The 22948-nt window shown below is 39.3% G+C and overlaps 1 protein-coding gene across 1 annotated transcript in view; it reads left to right on the top strand.

Annotated features, from left to right (window-relative positions):
* The first annotated feature begins 783 nt into the window (after positions 1-783).
* Positions 784-22948, top strand: part of LOC146701676 (A-type potassium channel modulatory protein DPP6-like) — a 262406-nt gene continuing 240241 nt past the window's right edge. Inside the window, exons 1-2 of the mRNA XM_085467967.1 lie at positions 784-1105; positions 1197-1264. Coding sequence (XP_085324093.1) covers positions 1208-1264 — 57 coding nt within the window. The 5' untranslated portion in view covers positions 784-1105; positions 1197-1207. The remainder of the gene's footprint in view (positions 1106-1196; positions 1265-22948) is intronic.

Genomic DNA, 22948 nt, shown 5'->3' with positions numbered 1-22948 from the left:
CACTTATAACCAACAATCAGAAAATCAGCAACCACTGTGCTTTTTCTAAAAGAAACATCAACATATATTTTAAGGATAACTTCAGTTTTCTTTTAAAGCAGACTTTTCTTTTAGTGGGAAACCCATCAGTATTAAGTGTATTTCGGTAAGTGAAGCCAACAAGCCATGTATTTCTGTTAATTCCTTTCCATCCTGCAAAGCCTAGTGAAAGTGAGTGACAGCAACTTTGTCACAGCTGAGCACCAACCTGTCCAGCTAATTGCCACACTTCAGTGTAAGCTTGCCCTCTTAACATTCATTTATTATGCTATAATTGAAACTAAACAAATCCACTTCCTCAAGCAGAGATAATGATTGAAATCGTCAGAGACAATTTCTCACTTTTGTTCGTTAGTGTCACTCATCTAATTTAAATTTGACAGAGGTCACTCAGAGTTGACTTTCGCCTGCTTTGAAGAGAATAACACAAATCAACCTCCAAGGATGTTTTTGTTTTGTTGTTGTTGTTTTTCAGAAAGGAGCTCAAATACAGGGAAAACTCGTATACGACGCGCAGTATCAGGAGTTTTTGTTGGTTTTAGCAAACACATTATCATAGTATGGTATTGTATACGGTTCCTCATGATACATAATTACAGTGTACCCTGCAGTCCCTACTGCCTGCTGCTCTAGAGTGGGCGAGCAGTGTTGACAGGCTCCTTCTTCAACTCCATGTAGTCAAGCTGTCAGTGGAGATGCGCTTGCGCAATTGCTGGGCGAACACACACACGCACACACACAGAGGCGCGTTTCCGTCAGTTTGTGCAGGTCTGATTCAAAATCATCCTGAGAGCTCGAATATAGAGACCAACTTATATTACAAAAAATGTAAGTAGATTTAAAGCAGCCAGTTTTACAGGTTGATTTGGTGTGAAACTTCCCAGCGGATTTATATTCGACTGCGTGATAATCAGCATCACTTTGTCCTGGAACAGCAAGCAGGAGAGCTCATTAAATTCTCTGGACTACATCGGGGGAAATATTTAGAAAATTTAGTGTAAGTCTGAACACCAAGCGCGGTTCTTTTTCAACGAGGACCGACAGCCAGGGCAATCCAGCGCACTAGGTATTAAAAAAAACAACCCCACACACACAGATTTCCGTGCCCGCCTGCTTAAAATTGACTCCAACTTTCAGCTTGTTCTTTACTTTTGCAGAGGTTTTCGCCATGAATCAAACAGCGGGAGCCACAAATGCGTATCGCAGATGCTCCAAGGGAGGAAAGGTAAGAAAGACTTACGTATGAAGAAGTTAAGATTTAACAGTCTCTTTCCAGCGTCCATTTATGGCGCAGCGCTGGAAGGAGCATACCAGTGATACTGGATGTTTGTTTGCAAGCTTACAAAAAGCTGTAGACGCAGTTTTCATCATGCTGGGTTATTGCGCGTCTGTGCGCTTTGGAGATGTTGAAAGATGAGCGCGGATAGAATTTCTTGTGGAGACAAAATGAAATCAGTTTCAATGAAGGGAAGGGTGTTGGTGAGCAGTTTATGTTAAAGGTTTTGGAAAGAAGAAAAGCGAGGCTGGTTTGTGTACACTGCAAAAATGCTAAAGAAAAAAAAAGAAGCAAATGATGACTATGATGTTCACTTGCAGTTTTTTTCCACACTGATGGGATTTCCTCCTCAAATCTCTTCTTCAATAACTTGACAGGCACCTGCTGTCTCATATCCAAGATGATGACATACTGTACCACAGCTGTTTTACCAAGCTTGTGACCCACATAACAAGGCTGCTTCTACTGCTGTGTGGATGCAGTCAACTAGGAGAAAGACAGGGAAGAGAGGGTCTGTGGATGACAGAGTGTGGGGTTGGATTAAACAAGGAGGAAGCAGAAAAGCTGGAGGATGTGGGAGGAAAGAGATGGAAAGGAGTGAGGAGGAGCAGGAATAGAGGGCTTTCCAGGCTCTGGTGTGTGTGTGTGTGTGTGTGTACGCGCATTGAAGGATGAAACCTTATTCATCACCAGCAGGAGTAACACATGCAGACTTCTAAGTGTTTACAAATATTGCTCATTAGATACAAATATTTGGGTTTATGGATTGATGCATACTGATTAGAGATGTCCCTGTCCACTCACAGAAGTGTCGAGAAAGATCTTGTAAATGAGTTTCGATGGGTGTGGACACATATTATTACACACGAATGCTTTGTGTTTGTTATCACTCTCAGTTTAATTGAGAGAGGCTGGTTTGTTTTCCTCTCAGCGTGAAGGTGCAGGCCCACTCACACTGGGAATCAGGGGACTTCAGAATGAAACACATGAGTCGAACGCATGCCGCGAGCCTGCAAATTCCATACATTTTTAATATAGAAGCAAAGGCCAAATGATGGAAAAATAACCATTTATAGCCCTCAGCTATAATCTCTGAACCCACTCCATTCATAACAGACATGGTGGTTAAAATCTCTGCATGTACTTAGGAACATTGTCAGTAACAGTTAGTCTTTGATTCCTAAACCAAAGTTAAAATTTAACCAACAAAGATGAAGAAAAAAAGCATACAAGCATGATTCAGAAATGCAGCTCCCGGCTCTGGTTCAAAGTTTATGTAACTGAGAGGAAAGTAGAAAACCTCCCTTTATTTTGACTAATTAAAGCATCCCGGATGGTATCTGTAACGTTACAGATACCACTGTATGGAGAACTTGCACATGTGCAAAAGTACCACTAACACAGAAGATGTATACTAGTTTTAGAGCAGCATCAACACCAAAGCAACAGTAGATGAGGAGTTTCTTGGGAAAGGTCTTGCTTATTTTAGCAAGACAATGCCAAACGACATTCAGCCCATATTACATCAGTAAAAGAATCAGGGTTGAAAAGGTAAAATCCTCTATTAAACAAAAATGGGAGAATAGTCTCCTTCTTCAGAAACGCTTACAGAGCAGGTGATGCAACACAAGGTAAACATGGTCCTGTCCTAGCTGTTTTGAAACATGCTGCTCACTTCAAATTTAAAATGAGCTTATTTGTTTAAAAAATCCTTAATTCTTCAGTGTCAGCATTATATAGGTTTCCTTTGCAACATAATTTATGATGAGGATGATTTGCAGATAATAGGATTTAGTTTTATTTTGACTTTATTTTGAACTTTTCTGAAAACAGGATTATATACAACACAGTAGGCAGATGCAGCAAATACATGGATAAAATGATGAACTCAAATGGCTTACTGGTTTAAATATCTAGAGTCAATCATTCAAATCAATTGGCAATGTACAACAGAAGTGAAAAAGAGAGTGATGTCAGGGTGGAGGGGGTGGAGACGAGTGTCGAGGGTGATTTGAGACAGACGGATAGCAGCAAGAGTGAAAATGAAGGTTTACATGATGGTAGTGAGACCAGTTATGAGGTACGGTTTGGAGACACTTGCACTGACAGAACAACAGGAGGCTGAGTTGTAGGTGGCAGAGTTGAAGTTTGCAACGCTCAGATGGTTTGGACATGTGCAGAGGACAGATAGTGGATATATTGAGCAAAGGATGTCAAATATGAAACTGCTAACAGGAGGAAAATAGGAAAATCACAGAGGAGATTCATGGATGCAGCGAAGGAGGACATGTAGAGGGTTGATGTGATGGAAGAGGATGCTAAGGACAGTGTGAGATGGAGGGAGATGATTCGCTGTGGTGACCCCTAAAGGGAGCAGCTGGAAGAAGAAGTCGAAATGACCGGGATTCATGTACTTTGTGTCTAGAGCATAAATGCTAACTTCTAAACATGTCTGTTAAGCTGTATAAAAAGACACTGCTATGTCCCGTCTTCCTCCCATCACTGCCAACTGGTCACAGCTCCCTGAGCCTGGTTCTGCTGAAAGTTTCTTCCTGTTAAAAGGGAGTTTTTCCTTCCTCCTGTCACCAATTCCTTCCTCATGGGGTCTTTTGATTATTGGGTTTTCTCTGTGTTACTGTACGGTCTTTATAAAACACATCGAGGTGACTGTTTTCATGATTTTGGTGCTATATAAATAAAATTGAACTTAATTGAACTATTTTATGTTAACAGTGTTAGATAGCATCCAGATCATTTAAACTGAACATGTGAACCATAACAGATAGTGTAGATCAGGAGCGGGCAATTCATTTTCCAAAGGGATTACATGAGAAACTGGGGCTGTGTCAGAGGGTCGCACCAATAACGTGAACTCAGTTCTAGTAAATATCAATTTGATCTTTTTATAAACTTTTTTATTGTGGCTCTTTTATTATGGCAAAATTGGCTAAATTAACTGGTGTAGATGGAAGGTGGCTGTGTTCATCCAACAGGTTGGGATGCTCTGCCACAGTAGTCTCTCTGTCTGTCATATGAGTCGTTTATTTATCGTTGACTTGTGTTTAAACATTTTGTCCTCATTTCTGCCGTGGGTTTGTCTGTGTTCTGTTTTGTTTTTTTCCAGCACGCTGATATTATTGTGCATAAAATATTTATGATGTCCTTTCACTCACTGCTTATTCTAATTCTGGGATCTTTCATCTCCTCTTACCCGTCAACTTTGTGAGAGAAAATAGAATCAGACTAAACGGCTCTTCAGACACCAGTGTCCGTTTCATTATCTGTCCCGTGGCCACTTTTAGCCCACCAGCAGGACGTGCTGCGATTTCAAACCATTTTGTTTTTGGGGGGTTTTTTTGTTTTGTTTTTTTGCTTGCTTGTTTTTTTTTTTTGTTTGTTTTTTTGGTTCTGTGCAAATCCTTAACGCTGCAGAAAAGTTCTCTTTGATGAGTCGCCTCTCTCTTTCTGTGGAGTTTCTATTTATAGTCTTGTTGACAGCCATCCCATGAGACTTTTCCTCATAGATTAATGACACAGCGATTAGGTTTGCATGGTTCTGCAGGCGTCCCAATGGTATAAAGCACATGGTCACATGGTCATGCTTATCAGTTCGAGCCAAGATGTGACATGTTTATAAACACCTGAAATGAATGGACAGCAGGTGTGCTGCGACTATTTTAGGATACTTTGGTATTCCATTGAAACCAGTAGGGAAAATAATCCTGTACTGAAGATGTTTCCTACACCGATGTCATTGTTGGATTTCTGCTATTCCCACAGCTAAATGGAGGTGATGGGATATCACAAATGGCTTTATAGTACTTTGATTGTGTTATCTGTAACACCAACAGTACCTCTCATCTTCCTTATCACAGATCAGAAGCTCGGGGGTGGGCTGAAGCTCGGGGGTGCTGTTAGAAATCTCTAAACCATCATAATGTGCAAGAACATCTGGGGGAATTCGTGGGGGCAGAGAAAGCTGCTTCTTCTAGCTGTCTTTCTTTATTATAACCCGTACTGATGTTACGATTGTGCTCTGTTTCCACATGATCCTCCTGCAGGGGTGCAGCAAAAAAGAGGAAGTCCCTTTAATGTGTTTATCTAAAAGCATTCTGGGAAATGTAGGACATTATGTGTAGGGATGGCTCATTCAACCCTCATGCTTCCCTTTTCTCAGTCTGTTTTTGTGGTGTGTAGAATTTAATTTGAGAATTTTGGAGTCTTCAAAGTGTGTTGGATATGTTGCAGATCTAATAATATAGTATGGTATTATTAGAATATTGTATTATAATAATATTAATCAAATAACATTTTAGTGGAAATAACTGTTAGTTGCAGCACCAATAATCTAATTTTCTATTATTTATTATTTCAATTATTCTGTTATTAAGTTTATAAATTTGTAAATGTCACCTTAAGACATTATGTTGCCCCCTCTAGTGTGGGTCAGGTAATTTTAATGTTGTTTAGCTGGACTGTTTAACCTATCTGTGGTTACACTGAGCATACTGTGTTTCATAGCCATATTTAGAGCATGCCACCTTGGTGTATAAGTAGAAATAGAAGCTATAGTTGATGGCTATTTTTGATGTCATCTTGTAGGATTAATATACCACATATTGGTGCAAAAACAAGCATGTTATGTGGGAATTTGCAGCAAATACATTATGAAAATGGTCAAATGGTCACTAGAGGGCAGTGTTGTACTACAATGTATGAACTCTTAGGGGGTCTTGCATTGGCTTGGTGGGATATACACTGATTAGACACTTTGTTGGGAATAAAGTGTTCACATCATGCAGTTGAATGCAAAGTAATAGAGCAGCTTTGCCATATATGCTACAGTTATGCTCCTAAAACTCAAAAACTCCCTCCCCGCCATGCATGTTAACTGGATGGACTGATAATTATTACAGCAGAGCTTTTTAATTGGATTGCATGAGGTAGGCAGTGCTTGATAAGTGGAAGATCTTTTCTTGCTGGAAGCTTTTTGATTACATGATTTATCACATAGTCAAAGAGCTCCTCTTTAGTTAACATTTTCTATGATTCCAGCTACACTGTGCGATTTTGTTCAAGATTTGACTCGCATATTTAATAAATCTAGGATTTTTTTTCCTTTTCGCTGCTTGTAAGTTTCCCACTGCTCTGATATCAATTCAGAGCTTAACTTTTTGCCTCTATGTGTCACGCTGCTCCTTTCTTCTCCATCCCGTTGGTCACAGCAGGCTAGCTCGATTATCTTGGCCCTTGACAGCCCCGCGGCCCTGCGCGCACACTAAATCCCAATTAACTCCCTGAGTTTCAACCCATTTGCAACTTTTGCTAATCTCTGCATCAGCAATGCCCAGAACCCCCCCCCCAAATTCTTCTGATTACAAATTCATAACAAGGCTGTGAAAGTTTAACGAAACTAAACTGATTGTCTCGTGCAATGAATATGCATTAACTGCTGCTGCCCAAATGGAAACTGATCACTTGACTAAATCTGCTATTAAGAAATATTGGACTTTTGTCTTGGCATATAATTTAAATTCCCCCGAGGCTTATTTGTGCGTCTTATTACTGCATGGATTGTTTGGGGTGTTTTTAAACTAAAAATCATTTGTTTCTACAAATATTGAACTTGCATCAGAGGAAACACAGCAAACGGATCCTTGCGGTGCTCAGGAGCTAAGCTGAAAGGTATTTGGATTGAGGGGAGACTCCTTAATTACCGCAGCTTTTTTGGCCAACAGCAGGGCAAACACCAGCATGAATGCGCCAAGTATTGATCCCTGCTCTCATTATGCATGGGGTCCATTGTAATGCACAGTTATCACTCTGACTCCCTCACTGGAGTCTATGGAAATCATGATTGATTTTCTTCACACTTCCTCCCCCCACCTCCCTGCCTAGTAAACTAGCATCAGAAGGCCTATCTCAATCATGTTTGCACTTTGAATTCCTGTACTCAAGACCCTCTCTCGCTCATTAGCACCAGTAATCTTTTTCTCATTCTGCTGACTCTGGGGGAAAAGGAGCGACGTCCTCGGTCAAACTGAGCTCATTCGCATTTATAGCACAACCTTTGCAGTCTCTGCTTTTGAAGATGCTCCTTCATGCAATTCTCACACATATAAAAGCTGCTACCTGGTGGCAATTTGATCAAGTCTGTCTTCACAGTGTCTGCAAAAAAAAAATGCACCTTGTGCCTCTGTATTTGTATGGAAACTTGTTTACAGTGTACACAAAGAAATGGGATTTGGATCTGCTTCTTAGAGCTCTGCCTCTGTGAAATGAATAATGCAACACACACACACACACACACACACACACACACACACACACACACACACACACACACACACACACACATACAGTGAGAGAATAGATTTTCTCACTTTTAAAACCACCAGGTGACATTTTTTGTTCTTTGGGATTATTTGTATTTTTTTTCTTAAATGCATTGCAGATTGCTAATTCTGCTGCAGTGGCATTGCTGTTTGTAACAACCCACTGGTGTGTGCACTTAATCATCAGGTGCTGCAGCAGTGCTCCCCTGCCTGAGCTCATACTACACACAGGAAATCCTTGAGGAAACAGGAGCTTTATTACAGTATGTCAGCCTGGGGGAGGGGGAAAAAAAAAGCAAACTCAATGTGATGCTTACATGGAATTCAAAGTCACCGCAGTGTTGGTGTCACTCGGTTGCAGCAAGTGTGTTTTCCAGGGGATGACTGACACCGCAGGGACTGTAATTGCATGAATCCCTGAGACCTCCCTGGCCTTTTGAGTGAGTGGCTGCTTGGCGAAATGCTTGGGTCATGACAACCCATCTGGTGGCGTTTCACAAGCAGTCAACAAGACCCGACGAGACAAATGGCTCCACAGCACTAAACAGCAGCTGTTGTTTGGAAGACAGACACTTAAGCCATATCTAAAATCACAAACACATCCATTGTGTGGCTCCAGAGGCCTCACTACCCATCAAAACCGGTTGGAGTTACTGCATCCAGCATGTTTCATCCTGCCAGAGCCTGTCCCAGTGGACTGTACCGTCAGTTTCCCCACTTTTACAGCCATCTAATGCAAATGAGTCTGCAAAAAGAGAAGTACCAAACAATTTCAATGTGCTGACGCCTGCACATCAGGCTTAAGTTTGCCCTCTGCTGGATGAGAGAGTCCATGAGCTTGAGCGTAGAAAGTCCCATATTTCACCCCCCCAAAGTGGAGTTTGTGTATAATGAGGCTTCTGAAATGATGAAATCATTAAATTAATGGTTTCTTAATGGTGAGACTTAAATGGAGTGGTTTGCATTATATAGAGTTTGGTTTCCAATTGCACAAATGCTGATAGCGAAAAATTATTAGAATAGTCTAGAAACTGCAGTATGCTTTGTGAAGAGAGTCTAGCATCATGCTGCTGTTTAATAGAAAGGCAGTGGGACTTTTCATCCCATCATGTAAAACAGTGGGATATCAGTTACTCTAAATAAGCCATCATTTTATTCATATTGATTTTTTATGAAAGAAGTGAAGACTAAAAAAAGCTTTATGCGTTGCTGGTGTGTTTGATCCTCGAGTTGTAACTTCGGTTCTTGTGCTGAAAATGGAGAAGAAAAAGAGAGGTCACTTTCTGCTCCAGTCACTGTTTATTCTTATATATCATAAACCCACACAACAGGACCCAGGGCAAATCTATGCATTTAATGGCCGTGGTCAGAAATCCAGAGAGATGTTCATATAAATAGCAAATAGTTTTTCATGGGTTTGCTCTACCTGTGCTCTCTCTATGCTGCAGATATTTTCCCAGCAGGAATAGAAGAAGCCATCAGCATTTATGAAATGCTTTGTGAATGTCTGCATACTTAAAAATTAAAGTGTGCTGGCCATATTTATTTCATATCAGAAAGAAACACTCAAACATTTGGCTGTACACTTGGCCTGTGCAGCCAAGGATGAGGGGTTCATCCTCTCTGAAACAAGCTCCCTTCCCTTTAAGCCAGCTTTGTTCTGATTGGCTGCTTCATGCAAACACAAAGTTTAAGGTGGGTGGGGCTTCTAGGGAAAGAAATATAAAACCAAGTGTTTAGAGCAGTCTACTCTAATTGAGCTTAATGTCTAAACTTTGGTCATAATCTTTTTATTATGAGCGTTCATCCAGTGTATGGACAGATTTGAAATTAATGCTCAGTGGCATTAATGCAAAGAAGGTTGTCAGTGATGAGTTGTGACCATGTTATCACAGGACATTGAGCAGCAGTTTTAGTTTTTTATCAGTTTGAAGTGTCTGTTAAATACCTTCTTGATCACAGTGAAGCGCAGTGCAGGGTTTTCTTTAAAAAAAAATTCATTAGTAGTTTGTGAAACACAATCACTGTTTTTAAACTTAGCTCTGTTTCCCACTTTTCCTACCCCTTCATTTGCTGTTGCTCAGGTACTTATTATCAGTGAATGTGATTAAACAATTAAGTGGTGTATTTGTGGCTGGTGACATGTTTCCTAATGTGAAAACAGACCCCGCTTTCCCCAAAACTGGCTTTGTTCCACCCTTTTTGAGCTGTTATTTCTTCTCATGCCCAGCCTAAGCAGTAGGATATCTTAAAACCAGAAAATGTTTTAGGGATTTGAAGATTTGATTTGTGATCAAAAACTTTAAGAATAAATGAGTTTAGATTGGATAATATTTTCTTGCAGTTTTATGGAGTAATTATTTTCGATACTTTAAGGCAAGAATTTGTTTTAAAGGAGTTTTCCTACAGTCAGTTGATCGTAAAGAAAGACCCAAAATCAACAATTTTATCAAGTATCCCAACTCTAACTTGCAAGTTCTCTGTGCCATACAGCTTCATTATCATCCAAAAACTGTTATAATCACATCTCTCAGGCTCTTCGGTGCACCCAGTGGTCTGTTTATTGGGAAATTTATGGGAAGAATATGATAAACACGTTCACTGACATGAACTCTGCAATTCCCAACTTGCTTAACGTTCTTTAAAGTTTACTTGACAACTACATTTTGTGTTACACGTTGAACTTGATCAAATGATGCTACAATCTACACTCAAAAAAATCTCTTGTTGGATGAACACAATTTAATCGTGGCACCTTTTTCCACGCAATTTAACCAAGTACAATAAACCATTTTTGATCATGTCAAACCAACACATTTGACATTTGGTGGTTTAATGAAATCTAATTACGTTGGATCAACGTAGTATACTTACATTGATTTGAAGTGATTTATTTAAGTATGTAGAGTGAAATTTGTTTTAATTCATCCTACACAAGTTAAAAACTTTAGGAAAACACAAAATCTTGTTGTTTGAACAACTACTTTGTTAATCAAGGCAATTACTGCTAGTCTTGCTTAATGAACCAATATGGGGGTTGATGATTTCACTCATTTCAATCTAATTATTTCAATTAGATTTGTTTTCATTTGTTACACATTTAGAAACCCACTACTTTACAATAATAAAAAGTCACATTCAGATTATGATAACATTAACTTTATTAACTGGATTTACTGGACAATATAAGGCTACGTTCACACTGCAGGTCTTAATGCTCAATTCCGATTTGATCAAATCTGATTTTTTTGTCTGCTTGTTCACACTACAAATAAAATGCGACAGCAAACGCGCTCTAGTGTGAACCCTCAAAGCGGCCCGCATGCACAAAAGAAGACGTCACACACAACGCGCTCTGTTTAGACCCAGAGCAAACAATATTGTTTGACTGATGGCCTTAATATAAAGACTTTGGACTTTACGTTTCCCAATTTTTGCTTTAAGTTATATTTTTATTTACATAGTAATGTAAATAAATAAATAATTATCCTTATTGCTGTTTTAGAGAGGAGCGGTGCTTCAAAGGATAGTTGCAGATTTCTGTCAGAATCTGCAGATTATACAAATAAAATGTTCACGTTGTCTTCCCAACAGTTTCACAAACATCTACACTGGATGGCCAGGAAGCGTTCGCGATGTCTTCTCAGGCGCTGATAATTGGCGTCTGTCTTGTGTCAGTGACGTAAAAGACGGATTTAATGCGACCTCACCATTCAAACAGCAGTCGCTTTCTAAAACATCGGCTATGTATCGGATTCAATACCACATACGAAAGTGACCCAGATCGGATTTGAAAATATCGGATTTGCGCCGTTCACACTGTCATACCATGATCAGATATGGGTCGCATAGGATAAAAAAAAAACAAATCGGATTTGATGTGCTTTCGCCTGAAGTGTGAACATAGCCTAAAAGCTTACCATTTTTGTACACTTGCAAGCATTATGCCACTTTAAAAGGTAAAACATTAGAATACTTATTTAAACAGGTAATGACATCTGAACTATGTTGGAACCAAAGCTTCCACAACTAAAAACGAATGCAAAATTTGCTCTATAAACTAATATGTCAACTGTATTTTAAAAAATTAAACTAAAAGATAAAAATACATTTCCCACGTGGCAAGTTAAAACATTTGACAAAATAGAATTACTATTGTGTGAATATGGAAAAAAAAAAGTATAGAAATAATTTGGGTGCAATACAACAACAACAAAATCCATAGGGAAAAAAATACAGGGATTTAAAAAAACAAAACAAAACAACAACAACATTTTAGGAAGTAAAACGATCCATATCCTTATCCATATAAGGACAAACAAAAATCATCTGCAGTGCTGTATAAAAGGTGATTTGCCCAACAGAGAGAATCCAAAAACTTAACAAAAAATTATTTCTTTTTAAATGAGAGAAAAAAATATAATATAAACAACTCAAATATTAACATTATATACTGGAAATCACCATTGCACCAATAAACCATTCAAGACCTTCTATCAGTCATTTTCAAGTGCTCTCACCCCTTAAGCTCGTTTTTCAGAAACTGAGCTTTTGTCCATCAAGATTTAAAAGTATCTTCTGGAGGACTTCAAAGGTGCATTTAAGTTCTGGTGGGTAGCTCAGGTTCGAACAGTATATGAGTCCAAACAACAGAGCACATGCTTGTGCAATGTTACCCAAATCAGTGAGAGCCTCCACACCCTCAATCAGGACACCAATGTCCTCTGGGTCATCTTCAGGTTCAGCACCCTCCTTTTGGATGACGTACACGCCTATTACAGTTTGCTCCATGTAGCTTTTTGCCTCACTGTCCGTATCCTACATGAAAAAATATAAGACGACAAAGTTAAATTTGCAAAAGTAAAATAAAACAAGTAAAACTGTTTCTATGCTGTTCATAAAATCTAAGTAGTCAAAGTAATAAACAGGAAATTACACCACAAAAGTAGTTGTTAGTAATTACTCCAATACACAAATTATAAAATAAACATCTCATGTCAGTAGAATCTTAGTATTCCATAGATAGTAAAGGAAAAACATAAAACAAAAGAGGTGGCGTAATTGACCTCTCACCGGCCCCTCCCCTGAAAGAGCCATTGTCCAATTACACATCATAGCAACCGTTACTATGTCTGACAAACATTGACTTCAAGCAAGATGGTGAAGTGGTGCGCCCACCGATACCCCGAGAGATTGTGTCTAGAGGAGTTGTGTTCTTTCCAGTCACAAAGCCAAAAACAACGTGAATGGATTAAACAGTGTGGAAGGCCCCACTCCCAGATAAATGCACCAAACATTATGAAGCATGCCTGCTCGCACATCTGTTGCACTGGTCATGTTTGTCAGACGTAGCAAGAGTAACTTAGGGGGACCGGACTCGACAAAAGGCTAATTCAGCTGGTAAAATAAAAAAGGTATAGAAGTGTTAGTACTAAACAGCTCAAAGTTCATAGACATTTCTATTTACAAATACTGATGACCATTTCCTTCCAATACCAAATTCCAGAAATTCTTTATTGCAACGCTTAATACTGTTTGGTATTCAAGACATCCTTTCCTCAATGCCAGGTGTCTCGTTGCTAATCTCAAAATTTTAACGATTTGCATTTGAGGCAACATCACAATTTGTATGAGAATGTTACAGTCAACATGCTGTCACAATGACTCTAGGTATGTGGTATGAGGTGAGGAAAATTTGTCTTATCTTCCCATTTGTATTCAAAACTTTGGATTGAACTGTTAAGTTTTTCTAAGGTGAAATACTTTATGGAGATCAAATCAGCCAAGCATTCTGCTAGTTCTACAGGTATAATGCCCTCAAATAAATCGTGTACTATATCCAGGGTAAAGCCTGCAATAACATCAAAATGAGAGAGACTTTTTTAGTCAAAACACAGTCACATTTAACCCCACAACACAGGCTTGAGGTTTCCAATGCAGATTGTAAGTGAGCCTGATGGAATTTTTTTTAACAAAACCTGCAAGCCCGTGAGCAGCTAGGTTATCAGCTATTACGCAATTTACGGTGCCTTTAACAAACTCATTCATCTGAGCAATAAACACACCATCTTCTTCCAAGATCACAAGATCTTTTAACAGGGGTTCCAACACCTTTTCAAACCCAAATGTCTTTAAATCATCACTTTTCCAAAGAACAGCTAGGTAAATGTTAGTGCTGAATGAGAGCCTGGAGGCAAATTATCCAAGACCTAACAAATACCACAAAGCTTGTGTTTTTTGCGTGAGGTTCCAAGAGGATTGCAAACCTCAAAATCATCAATGTAAAGTGTAACGGAGATTCTCAGCACGTCAACAGCTAAAAGGCTATTGGTTCTAAAGTGTTTGCCATCTCGGAAAGACCTGTAAACACTCAGACCATCAGCCAAATCCTCACTTTTTTCTTGTCCTTTCTTGTTGCTCAATCACTCTATCAAGTAAGTGATTTTGACTCAATAATTCTTGCAATAAATTTAATAAAGGAATGTACTGACATGACTTTTGTTGATCAACAGATAAAATGTACTCAACAGGCTCTACGACCCTAAAGTTAACCTTATAGTATTGTTTTCATTTAAATGAAGTTCCTAGAGGGCCACACTTAGCTAAAATTTTTGATACAGGGTTAGAAATGCACACATTATTGGCAAGCTCCTCAACAACAGCTTGACCGATATGAAGGTTATGGCTCTTGAATACCTCTTCAACAGTTCGTTTTGTGACTGAAGTACAAGCAGAACTTAACAAAAAACTCAACTCCTCCACCAAGCCATCTACTGCTGTGGCTGGTATTTAAAATATGTATTCCAATTTTAACAATATCCCAGCTATGTTCTGTTCAACAAGCTCTGCCAAATTTTCAGTGGAATGATTACTTCCTGACACCAACTGAGTTCCAACAGCAACTAGCACCTACACCTTCAGGATACGGCTGGGCGATATGGCCTAAAATTTATATCGCGATATAATTTGAAGCATGTGCGGTAGCGATATATATCGCGATATATTCTTTTCTTCTGTATAACGTAATTTCCACACTATAAGGCACACTTAAAATCCTTTAATTTTCTCAAAAATCTAGAGTGTGCCTTATGTATGAATTCTGGTTGTGCTTACTGACCTTGAATCGATTTTGGCATGCAGAAATCTGTTAAATGTTTTAGTACAACTTTGGTAAGCCGAACTGCTTGATGGATTGTCAGAGCATTACCGCTGCCATAGTGAGGAGCTTCGCGGAGTAATCTGGGTCCAAAACTCCGTCCTCTTCCATTCAAACGAACACTAAGAGTTAAAAACCGTCTAAATTCTTTCATCTTTAGTAAAATCATCAGCGTTGCTGCTTTACCAGGTGTAACAATTAAGTTTAACATCCAGTCATCCATGAAAACAGAATTTATTAAATTTAACGGAGTTAGAAGTTAACAGGAAGTCAGCTCGCTAGTTTCCACCTAAACATGACATACCATGTTCTGACTGAGAGATTTTTGAAACTTATTAAAACGTACAGCTCTGCTACCACTTCCAACATAAATGAAGACAGAAAACGAAACAGCAGTGACGTTTGCAGGGTTACTGAAGTTGGACTACCTGGTATATAATGTTGTGCTACGTGATTGCTAGCGACACAGCTATGTTAGCATAACATTAGCACAGTGAACCTGGAGGATGAACGCCAACTTTTTTTCCACTCGATAAAAGTTAACGTGAGGGATTCTGGTGGTCAGGGACAAATGCAATCGCATAGCAGGATGCTATACACGGGCCAAACTTCAGTCAGGAGAACAACTGAGATCATTCATCCACAATAAGAGGTTAGTTATTAATATACTGCAACAACATGGGAATAGAACAGCTGCGAGAGAATTCAACATTAACGAATCAATGTTACGGAAGTGGAGGAAGCGCAGTTTTTGGCTTTCCCCATATTTCAAAAGTGCTTCATCTCTTTGCTATGACTGTCGCCTGGCATAATTTGCAGATGATAATGGTTGTAGCCGCTGCGATGCTTTCGACCAAAACAGGCGCAGCTTGATGACATCATCAACATGCGCTATCGCGATAGAGCGGTATAGTCAAAATCTCTCTTTTTTTTTTTTTTTTTTTGCCTGTCCCGTTTGGCTCTTTTGCCATCAGAATTGTTGTCTAAAGGCAAAGAAAGATGCCCAACGGATTTACTTTACCAAACTGACCATCCCAGCCTTGCCATAATGGTCCATTTGATTCACCTTTTATTGTTTATTTTATTTTCACTTGCTGAATACGGGACAGACTTGACTGGAGGAAAGAAGGGGAGAAAGAAAGAGGGAAAGAGAAACAGCTGAGAAGAGGGACGGGGGAGAAGGGCAAAAAACAAAAACCAACAGAATGGGCAGGAAAAAAAAAAAGAAAGAAAAGAAAAAAAAATGCATATATCGATCACCTGGATCACCTGTTGAGAAAGAAAAAAGAAAACAAGCAGAAGAGAACAAGAGTAATAGAATAAACAACATCACAATGATTTATGGGAATATGACAGTAAATACTAAATATTAAACATTATTGTGCAGCACATAAGATCAACAGAACACAGTGTGCTTTGAGGTAGGAGCCAAAAAGGGTGTAGTTTGTGGGTGTGATCACCCGTGTGTACACCTGTGAGCATGGACGCGCTTGTTTTTTTGTTTTTTAAAAGGTTCCTTCATGTAATGATCTGCTAGAGGGTGTGGGGGGGGCCACAGCCCCGTCCTCCGGGGCATGAAGCAGGTATGGAGGAGATCAAAACTCCAGACATCCAGAGGCCCCCAGAACACAAGAGACCAAGGAAGACTAACAGAGGGGCAGCCGCGCCACTGTCCCAGAAAGAGCTGAGGAGAGTCCCAGATGAGGGCTCACTCAGCAGCCGCGGAGCAGAAGCCAGGGGGAGTTGCAGTGACGCGCCCGTGAGCTCCGCCGGCAGCCAGCTGTGCCTGAGTGACCGAGCCCCAGGCCGAGAGGCTGAGGGCACCCCACCTCCGAAGTGGCCCAAGGAGTGAGCCGGTGTGTACCTGGACGCCCATCCCCAGATAGTCAAAATCTCTACCGTTGGCCAAATTTATATTGTTTCTATCGTATATTGTTTATATCGCCCACCCCTACTTCAGGGTCATCAGAATTTTGTGCTGGGTCAACACACACCACTAAACCTACCTTGAAATCTTTGAGTGAATTTAAATGATGCTTCCTCTTTTTGTGTGAAATGTACCAAAGATATTTGTCTTGAAAGAGCAGCCTGTAATACTCACTATTTCATAAATGTGATCCAATATGTCCAAAATAATCTCTCTCTGTGGTAAGGTCACTGCAGTCACATAACTTACACCTAAAAGTGACTGAACTGACAGCTGTCTGTTTAAAATGAGAAGAATGACATCTGTAAACATGTGTTTTTAGTCCACACCAAGTCTTAAATGTGCATGGACAATTTACATATATACAAAGATAACACTGGTTGGGTCCATAATGGTGATGTAATCTACAGTGTTTCAATAATTTGTACCCACTACTCTCCCTGATGGAACAACGCTTGCACTGCCACATACAAGTCACTGAAAGAAAAAAAGAGAAGCAGTTTTTAAGGATGGTTTTATTGGCACCCTTTTTTTCTTTTTGATTAAATCATAAAACTATCATAAAAATGTATGATGGCAAAAACTTACCACGTATTAAAGAGGAGGCACAAACAATCAGAAAAAGGGGGCAGCTTTCTTTGAGGTGTTACTATGGTAAAGAAAACAGATAAAATATTTTATAAAAATTTCACAGTGGATTTTTTTTTACTTTGTTGCAAATGTATTTAAAAAAATACAAAAACATATAAATACTTCTTGCAATATAAAATTCACGGATAAATATCCAATCGGTTGCAAAATGTAACAGCAGTGTTTCACACCATGCAATAAAGATGCTGGTAGTTACGGTAAAGGTCCTACAGGCGATCTTCATAACTATCCGCCATTGCCTTTTCCTCTGACCTCGTGTTCATGCTCTTTTTCCCATGCACTAGCGTTCAAGTCAATTCGAAGGATGCAGCCCCTGAATTTGGACACAGCTAATATTTAGCAACTCGCGCACGCTACAGTTTAACTTACATCAATGCGAGAGGCCAAACGCTTAAAAAAAAAAGAGAGAAAGAAAGAAGAAATGCAAATGAAAAAAGGAAGAAAGACCATGTCTTGCAATAACCGTAATTTAAAAGCAAAGTTACTGCTAACAGAGCAAGGTAAAAGTTCTATAAGACAGCCATATTAGCTTTAGCTAACTTCATTTACCATGAAAAGGAATTACAAACGTGTTAAATATTGTATTAAACATATCAATGACCGCTCAAAACACTATAAGACTAGCTACAGAAACGGGTAACAAGAAAAAATGAAAAGGAATAAGTGGAAATGCTAATAATGATATAAATATAGCCAGAGCGGATTAGAAATCTGGTATTAGACGGTACCCGATTTTCACTGTATTTGCTCTGCTCCCGCTGTCTCATTTCCAATGCAGACTTGCATTGGAAAAATGACAAGTTACACATTCGGAGTTAAAAACGTTATTGAACAATTAACCGATGGAATAACTTAGTTTGACTAAGATACTTTCAGTTATTTATTACTTGCCTGTAGTGTGGAAGATTCCGCAGAGGGAAACGGCAGTTCACATAACTTTGTCCACGTTCCCGCCTCTTCACTTCTGGGAAGTTTGAGCATGCGCACTAGGCATCAATTTTAGAGTTGTTGATTTAAAATAGTTACATTTCATTGAACTGAAGAATGCAAATCTAGTTCATTAAACGTTTTGTTATTTTATGTTAAACCAACAAGTGCTAATGATTTAAAAACAAAAATTCAATATGTTCATGTTAAATAGACAAATGTTTATTGAATTAATCAAACAAATGCCTTAGTTTACTTTTTTGAGTGTATCCACTTAATAAATTTCTCATTAAGCCTCAGGCACACAGGCCTAGATAACAGTCAGCAACCACTGCTAGGGAAAAATGTGTATTCCATTACCAGCTTTTAAGTGGGTGCTGGCTTTTGTTAGGTCAGTCTAGCAAAAGAGGGTGCTGCAGCAAAAACCTCCTTGTCAATCTGTAGCAGGATTCACTTATCAGTCTGTTTCTGCTCAATGTTTTTCCATATTTTTCAATGCTTTCAGTTATATTTAGCACCAGTACAATGGAAGCCCATTACTTTGAACTGTTGGAAGTCACACTGGACATTGGTTGTGGTGTTATTGTACTAACATTTTGAAATGATAAAATAACTGTTGAAATGACTGTTGTTTGAAGTATATTAGAGAATGCTTTTGTTGTCCAGAACTGGCACTTGCTGACTCATGAAATATAACTCTTTATCTCACCAAATCAATGTCTAATTTATTGTTTGTGAACCACTTGGAAAACGTTTGTCGTAGAATTCCAAAATTCTCCAGCTGTAGATATTAGATTAAAGTGAATTTGTTTTTAGAGGGTGAATTTCTTGTTTTAATACTTGGGTTAGAATGGCTGAAGTTCTGGACTTTTTGTTTAGTAACCACAAGTATGTCATATCATCAGATAATCAAGAAATCTCATGTGAAATGTGAAAAATCCTTTAATTTTCTCAAAAATTGAGATTGTGCCTTATGTAAGAATTCTGGTTGTGCTTATTGACCTCAAACCGATTTCTGCGTGCAAAAATCTGTTAAAAAAAATGTTTTAGTACAACTTTGGTAAGCCGCACTGCTTGCTTGATGGATTGTCAGAGCATTACGGCTGCCGTAGTGAAAAGATTCGCGGAGTAATCTGTGTCCAAAACTCCGTCCTCTTCAGGTCCCAAAGTCAAACGAACACTAAGAGTTAAAAACGGTCTAAATTTTTTCATCTTTAATTAAATCATCAGCGTTGCTGCTTTATGGGGTGTAACAATTAAGTTTTACATCCAGGCATCCATGAAAACAGAATTTATTAAATTTAACGGAGTTAGAAGTTAACCGGAAGTTAGCTCGCTAGTTTCCACCTAAACATTTCATACCATGTTCTGACTGAGAAATTTTTGAAACTTATTAAAACGTACAGCTCTGCTACCACTTCCAACATAAATGAAGACAGAAAACTAAACAGCAGTGGCATTTGCATTTGCAGGGTTACTGAAGTTGGACTACCTGGTATATAATCTTGCTAGCGACACAGCTATGTTAGCATAACATTAGCACAGTGAACCTGGAGGATGAACGCCAACTTTTTTTCCACTCGATAAAAGTTAACGTGAGGGATTCTGGTGGTTAGGGACAAATGCAATCGCATAGCAAGATGCTGTAAACGGACCAAACTTCAGTCAGGAGAACAACTGAGATCATTCATCCACAATAAGAGGTTAGTTATTAATATACTGCAACAACATGGGAATAGAACAGCTGCGAGAGAATTCAACATTAATGAATCAATGTTATGGAAGTGAAGCAAGCGCAGTTTTTGGCTTTCCCCATATTTCAAAAGTGCTTAATCTCTTTGCTATGACTGTCGCCCGCCATAATTTACAGACGATAATGGTTGTAGCCGCTGCGATGCTTTCGACCAAAACAGGCGCAGCTTGATGACATCATCAACATGCGCTATCGTGATAGAGCGATATAGTCAAAATCTCTATCGTTTATTTATATTGTTTCTATCGTATATCGTTTATATCGCCCACCAGAATGACTCGGGGGTATTGATTCATTTAAACTAAATTCAAATTCAAATTTTAAATGTTAAAATTCAAATTTTAACATAATCATCCTGCTGCAACCAGGTTTCTGTAAGGCAGAATAAATCGATTTGTTGATCAATTATTAAGTCATGTACTAACAGAGACTTGGAGGAGACAGACCTAATATTTAATAATCCACATTTCACTGTTTTACTCTTTGGTTCAGATGTGGATACTGTATTGTTCTTTCTTTGTGATTTTTTATGTTTAAGATGTTTATTGCTGGTTTTTAGTTTGTTTTTTTCTTTTTTGGAGCTGACACAGTCTCTATGGAGATGGGTTTTTGGGGGAGTAGCAGGAGGAGAGAAGCTGCAGAGAGGCGTGTAAGACTGCAACTCTGCTTCCTGGTCCCAACTCTGGATAGTCATATTTTGGGGGGTGTGGTGAGAATAAGGCACGGCGGGACCACGGAGTATCATTCAGAGCCATCTTTATTTACATCTCACCACAACAACACCCAAACCCCTGAGTCCCCGTGTTTTTAACGAGGCGGGCGTGATTAAGTATGCCGTGCAGGTGCGTCCGCCCTCCCTGCACGGCATCACAGACCACGCCCCACCACAGAGGGTTTAATAAATTTGTCCATATTTCTAGAAATGAGAGCTGCTCCATCCAAAGTGGGATGGATGCCGTCTCTCCTAACAAGACCAGGTTTCCTCCAGAAGGTTTGCCAATTATCTATGAAGCCCACATTGTTTGATGAGTCTGTGTTGTTTCATATTTTTATTTTCTGATTTGATCAGAGAAAATTTAGCCTTTAAATCTTTTTAGGATGCAAGTGCTGACTTTTACAAGCTTCTGATGTTGTTGTGGTCGAGTCAAAAGAAATGGAGCCAATTTCTTTCCAGTGCAGCTATTATTTTACACTTCCAACTCAAGTTCAGGTCTGTTTCTGAGAAGCCCAGTGCGTCTTCGAAAGGAGCCACAAGGGCACTTTATGAAGGTGCAAAACCCTTTTCACAACGGCCTGTTGTATGAAACCAGTGGTTCCATAATTCAGCTTCTTTTCATTATAGTAAGTGTGTTCCAGGGAATAGCTCAGTCTGTGAAATCCCTTTTTATATCCATCTCCTTAGCTGCCTTTCAGCAGTGCACTCTTGAGGATCTTATATTCGCTCCTGGCTGCCCATGTGTGTTTCTGCATGCTGACACTGAGCAACACAGAGACCTCCCGGTCAGATCCATTAATTAGAATCACTTTACTTGATAACAGGTGAAAGTATATTAGCTGTGTACCTGCTTTGAATGTGATCAAATAGTTTTACAGCAGCAGTTTTAGTTTCTGGCAAAGTTATAGTTGCTTTCTGTGGTTTGAAAACTCAAAAGTTTCCTGTTTTTAGGCTATTGGTTGCTCTTTTTTGTGTTTTCTTTTGTAAATCTTGATACATCTTTTTGTTACCCTGTAAGTTAAACTGTCAATGTACATTGTGTTTGGAGCACATTTTGCATCACCACAGGCATTTAAATTGCCACTTAAATAGTGCAGGGATTTTCATTACCACCTTTAAAAGGGAATTTAAACTCTCACATAATCATTTGAACCAAGACAGTCATTTGGCCCTATTTGGCCTGATTGCCTGGCACACTGCTGGCTTGGCCGTGACTTTACATATTGTTTTCTCGAGCTCTGTCCTTGTCTCGCTGCACTTCCAATCTGCCGCCTTTATTGAAATGTATATCATGGCCCTGCAGCGGCCCATTTTCATATAACTGGTAGAGGCAATTTTATTGACTTATTGCGAAAAAACTGGTGTATTGCGCATCGCACAAGCCTCATCTGTCACCCGCATCCCTGGCAGTTAAAAAGGAATGATTTGTTGTGTTAACTCCCATGGTGCTCTACATTGCCCTAAAACAAGATGCTGTTCCCCTTGACAATGAACACTCACTGCCTGAACATAAACAACAGTTTTATTGTGCTCCAGTCTGCGAGCTTCCAAATCAATGCTTTGTAAATCATCCTCAGGAGGCATGCAAACACAGATCCACTATGTGTTGCCAAAACATCTATGGACACACTGGCACATCAATACAGATGGATGAAGAGCACGGGGCCAATGCCGTGTACTGTCAGCCAATAATAATGAGTGCTTCTGTGGCAAAATAGCAGGGATTCTGAAAGATGAAGGGATCGGTGAAGCCATCAACTATCGTTTCAGCTCACTTCTAAACTTGAGCCATCATTAAAGTGTAACAAAAGCATAATACTTTCTGATATTCTGCAACTGCTGAACCTCACCCTTGCTGCCTGTTTATATTAGTTTCACTTAATGGGTTTTGTGCCTCCAGAGATGGTAAAATCTAAAAGGAGCAGCAAGCTGTACACAACAGCAGAAAGTGGGACAGATATACAGGTGCAATGTGGGGGAAAAAAAAAAAAACTCCTACTCAGCCCTGCCTGTTATAGTAGCCTGGTTTAGCCTATAGATGTAGTGCTTACAAGTGTGCAGTCTGTTGCATGGCAGAGCCTCAGGGATAAATCTTTGTGCCTCATTATCTCTTCTCTTAATGATAAAGTTAATGTATGTCTTAATGACTGCAGGGTGGGACAATTACTC

The sequence above is a fragment of the Copadichromis virginalis genome, linkage group LG9 (assembly GCF_057382275.1).
Source record: "Copadichromis virginalis isolate Kocher_CV1m ecotype Utaka linkage group LG9, C_Virginalis_male_GT1.1, whole genome shotgun sequence".
Classification (NCBI taxonomy): domain Eukaryota; kingdom Metazoa; phylum Chordata; class Actinopteri; order Cichliformes; family Cichlidae; genus Copadichromis; species Copadichromis virginalis.
The sequence above is the reverse complement of the archived record's forward strand: the minus strand, read 5'-3'. Positions and strand labels throughout refer to the sequence as shown.